Raw genomic sequence first — 8,869 nt, forward strand, 5'->3', positions numbered from 1 at the left:
GGCCGGCCAGGGAGCTGACCCACAGGGCGCAGCAGACCCCTCCTGTCTCCCCTCTGCTCCCCTCAGCAGTGAATTTCAGTGGATCCACCTGTTCTGCTCCCCACTCTGTCTCTGGTAAATCCTCTCTCTCTCTCTCTCTCTCACACACACACACACACACGCACCCCACACCTCTGGCCCGCACTCCAGTTCTTGTATGCATAATCTTTTTTTAATGTAAAAATATTCTTTGATTTGTTAAATAGTAACGTGATGTTTTTGTTCCATTGAAAAATTTAAGTTCCTGTAATTATAAACTTAACATATTCCATTTTAATATACCTTTAAGTTCCTCAATTATCTTAATGACAAATCTTCACACCTTAAATAATTCTTACAAATATATCAAAGTCAAATATAAATTTGGTGAACCTCAATTTCTCTTACATATCCTAAAACTCTTTATAAACTTAGTAAGATTTTGACTTAAAAATTATAATAATCAATTTCACATTTCAAACTAGAATGACAAACAAGGATTCTGTTAAACATACGAATACATAAAATATTCACAGTAATTCTAGTTCTTTATGCTCTCACACATTTCCTTTTTTTAAAAGATTTATTTATGCATACAAGAGCTGGGGTGCAGGCCAGAGGTGCACTGGGGTGAGAGGATTCCCCAGAGACAGGGGAACAGAACCCGCGGATCCACTGAAATCCACTGCTGAGGGGAGCAGCAGGGAGACAGGAGAGGTCCGCTGCGCCCTGTGGGTTGTCTCCCTGGCTGGGGATCAAACTCATGCATAGTGCTGCGCCACCAGGGAGGCCCCTGATGATGCCAAAATTTCTATCTCTAACCTGTACCCTCTCCCCTGAACTCATTTGTCCAGCTTCCAAATTAACAGCCCGATTTGGATACCTCATAGGCATCTTCAACCTACTACACTGAGTTCTTTCCCACAGTGACCAACCTGTTGCAGCCCCCCAGCCCAGGGAATGACAGCTCCCCTGCTGACGGCCAGTCAGAAGCCTTCGCGCTCTCTCTGCCTCTGCACTGACTCGGCAGCAGCTGGTCACCCTGCCCTCAAAAGACTATTCTCCACCACCCAGCTTCCATTACTCCTCTGCTGACCCAAGCTACTATCTCTTACTGGGTTACGATGGCTGTTAATAGTCTCTCTGCCCCATGCCCTCCACCCCAGCTGTTCAACCTAGCAATTTATTGACATGTACAGCAGATTATCACCCCCCAGGCTCCCATCTCACTCGAATAAAAGGCTGGTCTTTCCAGTGGGTGAGTCCCACCATAACACCACTGCCCGCATTGTAACCTCATCTTCTACGCTTGCGTTCTCTGTAGCAGCGAAACTGCTCTCGCTGCTTTCCTCTGGCTCAGCCAGCAAGCTCCTGGCTAAGGGCCCTTTTTCTTAAACATTTCTCCTGCATTTGGGGATCCATTTTCCCCAGACACCTGCTCGGCTCCTTCTGTTACTTCTTCTAGGTCTCTTATCAGAATTGCTTCGGCAAGGCCGTCCCTGCACACTTATTTAAGTTGCAGCCTCTGCCCTACACACGCCCTCTCCCACCCTCCATTTCTGGGGGGGCTTTTTTTATCCCCTCGTATTTATTTCACTTATTAATGTTTTTTTTCTTCTTCCCACTAGAATATAAGCTTCATGAGACCAAGGGTTTCAATTTACCTTCTTTACTGCTATAGTTTCAGAATCAAAACTAGTGCTCAATCAGTATGTTGAGTGCATCAATAAAACATCACTGGAGCTTTGGACCTTGGTGAATTGGGCAGGTACCCACACGGCTTAGACACGAATTGAATCATTACCTACTATGTTGCCATCACAGATTTTTGGAACCACTCACATAATAAATTATTTTCTTCCATTTTGCATTTCTTTTGTTAGAAAACTGTAGAGATTTTACAACTTCACAGTTTTGTGTTGTGTTTATGAACTGTCCTCCCCACCAGAACATCTTCTGTCTGGATCCACAAATGCACTGCAGTGCCCACAGGACTCTGTTGCGTGTCTGGTGGAGAGCCGGTCCTCAGCAGCCTGTAATCGGTGGTGGATTTCGAGGACCTCAGTTAAAGCACAGTCGTGAAGAGAGGAAGGAAGCAACGGACAGAAGAGACTGGAAAGGGTGCCTCTCTTTAAGGAGGGCCGCGAGGGCAGGCTTCGGTTCTCTGGTGGCTCCCTACCACTGGGCCTCCCTAACCCATGGACCATTCGCTATTTATTCTATGAGCAAATGAAAGTGGTAACTCTCGGTGACCCCTCAGGTCAAGAAGAGAAAGAAAGATGACCTCTGGTTCCTGGGCTGCCAGCTATGAGCGGTGGGATGGGTTGAAAGGTGGCCTGGCTCACCTGGCTTCTTTCTGTGCGATCCCCAGATGGCTGACCCTGACCCTGGGGAAAGGAACTACGACAACATGCTGAAAATGCTGTCAGACCTGAATAAAGACTTGGAAAAGCTACTGGAAGAAATGGAGAAAATCTCAGGTAGGCTGTTTCCCCATGCAAGACGTCTCCCCTTCTTGCTCATAGGCCAAGTCCTCCCTCCACGTCCACGTTCAAACCAAGCGCCTTCTTAGGTAGACTTCCCCGACCGGCTCTCGGCCTAGACATGGCGAGCTCTCACCACAAACTGACACTGCTGACTGTGCCCCGAGTTGTTTTCTGACTGTTCTCTGTGTGTTTGCACCTTATTTCTGCCCTGGACCGTTACCTGCTTGAGGGATGACATAGTGACTTCTTTAGTTACCGGCACATTACCAGGCCCAAGTCCAAGTACTCGCGGATGACAGATGATGCTCAGACGACCCCTGTGGGCGGAACTGGACTGTTCTCTCTGTGAGCCGTTTATCAATAAAAAGAACTGAGATAACTGTGCTCAGACTAGTGAGCCGTGGAAATGGAGCCACGGCCTGGGGACATGGCGGCCAGGGCGGGATGAGTGCCCGTTTAGGAGAGGGTGAGGGCTGTGGCTTTGGTCAGCGTGTGCCCGCTGCTTGGGGCCAGCCTGCAGCGGTGGCGTTGTAGTTTTCTTTACTAACTTAGAATTTGTGTCATTCTTATAAACTGTGAGTTCATCTTGCTGGAGAAAATCATAATGTAAGACAGTTTCTAGAAAGCATGCATACTCTACTCAAATGAAAACAAACTATCTTCAGCGTCATTATTAGCTTGCAAATCTCCATTGCCACAGGCTTTAGAAAATTTCTACTTAGACATGTTTGCGATTTTTGCAAAAAAAATATGTTTAACTCCCTTTTTTTAAAGTTCTATAATTAATTTTCATTTTAAATTAAATGATTCCTTCAAGCTAATTAAATACTCTCCCAGTAACAGCAGTTACTGAGCGTAAGCGTTCTAGGAACATAGATTTGAAGAGGGAAGCTGCTTCATTCAAAATAGTGGTGGGGCTGGAAAAAGACTAATTGAAGCCTATAAATTAAAATTAAATCAAAACATAGTTCAATATTATATTGGCAAATGCTAAAGAGGGGGTACCCCCAGTTAATGGGGAGGGAGAGGGAGGAAAGATTGACTGCTTGGGGAGGAGAGTAAAACTTGGATTGAGCGCTGCGGAAGGACAAGAAGGCTGTGGCGCTGGGGGTGGCGGGAAGGGGTGGGGTCGGAAAGAGACCACCAGGCCTGGGCCGGAAGGAAAGCCTGGTGGCACAGGGACCAGCCTGGCACATGGCACTCAAGAGGTGACAGCTCAGAGAAAGTGAAGGCTGAAGGTGAGAGAGACCTTCAGCACTCAGCGTCCAGTGGGTCGGAGCCAGAGGGGTTCAAGGAAGACACGGGGTCTAGCAGGGAGCCCTGGGGACTGTGTGAGGCTTGGTATGGGGCGAGCAGACTGCAGGCAGGAAACCCACTCCGGGGCCTTTCACGGGATGGAAAGCTAAGCTAGTGCTGGCTCCGAGTGTGCAGTGGGGACAGCGGGTTTCTGCCGCAGAATCTCTTATTGCATTGTCAGAGCTCTTTGTGTGCTGAGATTATAAAGTCTGTTCAAAATTATAGTAAATTTTTTTCCGGTTTGTTGTTTTACTTTAAATTCTGTGTATGAAGCTTTAGTAAATACAAGTCTTATATAGTAAAAATCTATCAATATTTTCCTTTTTAATTTATTCCCATTGCTTGATACCTAGAAAACCTTTCCCTAGTCCCTAGTCCTTTCCCTTGATCAGGGAAACGTGCTTACTTGTGCTCTACTTTCTTCTACTTTCCCTTGTATTCCTTTGTAACATGGAATTTTTTTTTTTAAGATTTATTTATTTTGGGCCTCCCCTGGTGGTGCAGTGCTGTGAAGCTGTCCGCAGCCTCTACAGCGCCGGTTCTATCCCAGCCAGCCAGCAAGGGTCCCATATGGCGTGGCAGTCCTCTCCTGTCGTGCCCGCTGCTCCCCTTAGCAGTGTATTTCGTCAGTCTGCCTGTTCTGTTCCCCACTCTGTCTCTGGTGAATCCTCTCACCCTCCCGTGAATCTGGCCTGTGCCCCAGTTCTTGTATAAAAGAATAAATAAATATTTTTTTAAAAAAGATTTATTTATTTCTGCATACAAGAGCTGGGGTACAGGCCAGAGATGCAGGGAGTGAGAGGATTCACCAGAGACAGAGCGGGGAACAGAACAGGCAGACTGACTGAAATACACTGCGGAGGGGAGCAGTGGGCGAGACAGGAGAGGTCTGCTTCGCCATGTGGGTTTCTCCCTGGCCAGCCAGGGATCAAACTCGTGCTACAGAGGCTGCGGGTGGCTTCATAGTGCTGTGCTTAACCCCTTGCACCACCAGGGAGGCCCTGTAACGTAATTCTAATTCATCTGGTCTGCCAAAGGAACCAGGCTGTGGGCTGCCTTTTTATTTAGGCGTACTAAAGATTCTCTTTTTTGGCAAATGTTCCAATGATAATTAACTTAGTGGTCGAGTAGGCCACTAAGTGATAATAGTAAGTTCACAGCATTAGGGTGATCTGACCCCGCTCAGGAACGCAGGGCATGAGAAAACGCTGTCGTCTTAGAGACAGAGTGACAGAGTGTAGTGGAGCAGGTCACAGAAAGGGCTCAGTTCTGATAATTTAAAAATTTGTTTTGTAAGTTCTCTAAGTAAACTTTAAAGTTGATGATACACACAAGTGCTGCATGGCAGGGCCTGGCTTCTGGACACAGCCCTTCCCTCCCTGCAGGAGCATAGTGACTTTCTCCAGCCTGGCAGGGGAGGGCTGTCTCCGCCCCTCCGCAATCCCTCGCCTTGGGGCTGCCCCAACTCGTTCTTTAAACTGATGTCAGATTCCTGATTTCCCCTTCAGCTGATTGTTTCCTTAGCTTGTGTTTCATATCCTCCCTTTTTTTTATAATTCTGTTTTCATATAAATGTTCTGTACAGTTTTCAAATTTGGGGGGCAATAAAAGTCTAATTTTTTTCTTTTTTTGTGTGTGTAGAAGAGCTGGGGTGCAGGCCAGAGGTGCAGGGGTGACAGGACTCCCCAGAGACAGAGTAGGGAGCAGAACAGGCTGCTCCCCATTGCTGAGGGGGGCAGTGCAGAGACAGGAGGAGTCTGCCGTGCCCTGTGGGCCCGCTCCCTGGCTGGGGTTGCACTCGGGTCGCAGCGTGACAGCCTAAGACTGACCCTTAGGTCCCCAGGAGGCTCAACGAATGCCCTTTTCACATGGAGGCTGTGCAATGAGGTCAAGGCCACTGTTCTCCAATGGAGCCCTCAGGGCCTGATGGAGGCGCCTCCCTTTCGCTGCTCTGTTCTTCCCAGTAACATGCACCAAGACTTCCTAGAGCTGTGCCCAGCAGCACGACACCTCAAGGAGCTTTCTGGTGCATCTGTGCTCAGGGGGCCACGGTCACTTGGGGGTCACCACCAGACCCCAGACGCCTGAGCCAAACTCCCCCGCGGGGCCGGCCAGAGCACCTACAGACAATTGCTATTATCCAGCCTCTTTGCTTTGCCAGTCTAAGAGACACACGGTGGCAGCTGTAGGCGGGACTTCTCCCTCTCTCGAGTCCCTGTCTCTCTTCACATACTTGTTAGTTTTAGGGGTTCCTTTTGAGAGGCCTGTGCTGCGCTGTTAGGGGTGGACGCCACTTGACCCCTGGCCACGCCCGGCCCTGCCACGTTCCTGTTCTGTGACCTTGGTTCTTAACCTCCCAGGCCCTGTGCCCACTTCGCACAAATGAAGGTAATTCCAGTATCTGCATTGCATTTTTTTTAATTGAGGTGAAATTCACGTGGCATAAGATTAACTGTTTTAAAATACACATTCAGCGGCATTTATATAGTACGACCACCAGCTCTACTAGTTCCAGAACATTCTTATCACCCCAGCAGGACACGCCGTCCGCCCGGAGCAGCCATCCCAGGCTCTAGCCCCGGTCCCAGGCGGGCAACAACCATTTGTTTCCATCTCTGCGGACTCACCTAATGTGGGTGTTTCCTGACAGAGGACTGAACACGCAGCACAGCGGCGTGTCCTGCCCCCCAGCCCTACCCCGTGGTGTGCTCCGGGCTGCCGTTTCTGGCGTGACTGAGCACGTCCCCTCAGCACAGGACGCCCTTCCTTCCTGGTGGCTTCAGGCCTCGCTCACTGCTCGGCGGGCACTGGGGAGCCTATGGGGAGCGCTGCCCTGGGCGTCCTGCTGAGGCAGCCGCAACTGTGAGGTGTTTCCCGGAAGGGACGCATGAGGCCACCTCTGCCCAAGCCCCACAGCTTCCCGCGACACAGCTGGCCGTCCCGCCGCAGCGTGCAGGTGGCCTCGTCTCCTCCTCTTGACCACATTGCCGTATGCCAGGGTTTCAAAAATCATTTCATTTCCTGCCTTCTTCTCACACATTTGAGGCCGTTTGTTACATAGGCTGGATATTAACCCATCATCAGTCTTAAGAAGCGTATGTTTCCTCTGCCTTACCGTATTGTCCCGAGTTGAAGACAATTGTTTGATAAAAACAAATTCAGTCATTTTTTGCCTTGTGCTTTGTGATTTTTTAAGAAGTCCCTAGATCACAAGTATTCTGCTAAATTTTGATCTCATGTTGTTACTTTGTCTTCACATTTCTACCTTCACCCTATCTGTAAGACATTGTTCTTTTTTCATTAATTTGTGGTGTTACTTTCAGCACATACTAATCCGCATATCTCCTGAGTCTGTCCCTGAGCCGACAGTTTTCTCCCACTGGACTGTCTGTTTTAACAAATAGAACTTTCAGGGCACTCTCGTAGGGCATATTCACCCCTTTGAGCTTCAGTTTTGAAGGACGACTTATTTTAGGGGTGCGTCTCCCTTCTCTGAGCACCTGGTGTGCGCCGTGCCACCTGCCGGTGTCGTCTGTGTGCCCTTCACGGCCAGCCGGGAACCGGGCCTGGTGCTGAGCCTGAGGCTGCGAGTTAAGTCACAAGCTCCGGCCACTCCGCTCACAAGCGGGGACCCTGGAGCCGCCCTGGTCTGCAGGCCCCCTGCTCCAGAATGGTAGAGGGTGGTGCCAGGGTGCGAGACTGCAGGCCTGGGGTGCCGTGCGCGTGGGGCGGGGTGCCCCGGCACTCGCGCCCCCATCTGGCGATGCTGCCCACGCCTCTCTCACGGTTCCTCTAACCAAACACCTTAGCCCTGAGAAACCGCCTCGGCTGCGTTGCATGCCGACACACCTGGCGCTTAGTGTCTGTCCGTCCGCGGTCTCTGCTCCGGCTAATTTCTTTGAGGACCGTTTCCCAAAGTCTCCGGTATTTTTTTGGCTGAGCAGGGATGTGCTTCCCGGGGCGGCTGGCTTGTGCAAGGGAGGCGAGCCTTGTTCTCTGCCAGCGCCGTGGGCTTCCCCACACGCCCGCCCACGCCTGGCGGGAAGCTCATCCCCACAGGCCTGGCCACGGCTGCCAAAGGGGACGAGCCAGAGGCGGGCGGTGCCGCAGCTGAGGGCACGTCCCTGGGTGCCGCACGCCCTCCCAGAGTGGAGCCTGAGCGGGCGTGATGGAAGCCCAGGTGGAGAGGGCCGGCCTGGGCCGCTGGGCTGGGTCACATGAGCCTCGGGCCTGCAGGAGAGGTGGGGCGGCCCGGGGCCTGTGAGCCCGGGTGGCCTCAACGCCTGGCCGCAGGCTGCAGGCCGGCAAGGGCCTGAGCTGGCTCTGGTTGTTCCTGCCCTGTCCTGTCAGGTTGGCCTCCAGCCTCCCGTGCTGGGCTGGTGGACCCAGGAGCCGAGGCCTTTGCTCCGTGAGGGACTTTCTCGTGGCTCTGTGGGTCAGAGACGGACGGGTCTGCGGAGCCCCCACAACCGTAGCCCGCCGGCCTCGTCTCGGTAGAGTGGGTGGCTCAGTGGGGTCTGGTCCGGGGCCCAGAAGCCAGCGCCCAGGCTGACGGGCCTGTCTGGTCGTTGCAGTGCAGGCCACGTGGATGGCCTACGACATGGTGGTCATGCGCACCAACCCCGGGCTGGCGGAGGCCATGCGCAGGCTGGAGGACGCCTTCCTCGGCTGCAAGGAGGAGATGGAGAAGAACTGGCAGCAGCTGCTCAGCGAGACCAAGCGCCCGCAGTAGCGGCCCGGCGGGGCCGCGCCCCTCGCCCTGCCCAGCACGTGTCTGTCAGTAAACGTATTTTGGAGCAGAACCGGAGGGCGCTTCTCGTCCGCCCCGCTGCGCACCAAGTCCTGCCGACCAAACGCCACAGGTTTAAGCTACAGAAGCTCCCCACATGACACGCGTTTGCTGCCAGCAGGACCAAGCACGGAATGAAAAGCGAAAGCCGCCAGACAGGGACGGGGCAGGTGGACGCAGTGTCCAGGCAGCGGCTCCACCTTCCCGTGGGGCCAGAGCGGAGGCGGCACTGGCTGTCCAGCCCCGCCCGGGCTCGGTCCTCAGCGCCGTTTCCCAGGGG

The 8,869-nt window shown here is 52.2% G+C and overlaps 1 protein-coding gene across 1 annotated transcript; it reads left to right on the plus strand.

Moving 5' to 3' along the window:
- Positions 1-2,389: 2,389 nt before the first annotated feature.
- SYCE3 (synaptonemal complex central element protein 3) lies at positions 2,390-8,532 on the plus strand (the record flags this gene model as incomplete). Its single annotated transcript, XM_084255425.1, has 2 exons — positions 2,390-2,498; positions 8,375-8,532. The coding sequence occupies 2 exons, from the start codon at positions 2,390-2,392 to the stop codon at positions 8,530-8,532; spliced, it is 267 nt and encodes an 88-aa protein (XP_084111551.1).
- Between the last annotated feature and the right edge of the window lie 337 nt (positions 8,533-8,869).

This window comes from Talpa europaea, assembly GCF_964194135.1.
Source record: "Talpa europaea genome assembly, chromosome: 15".
Classification (NCBI taxonomy): Eukaryota; Metazoa; Chordata; class Mammalia; order Eulipotyphla; family Talpidae; genus Talpa; species Talpa europaea.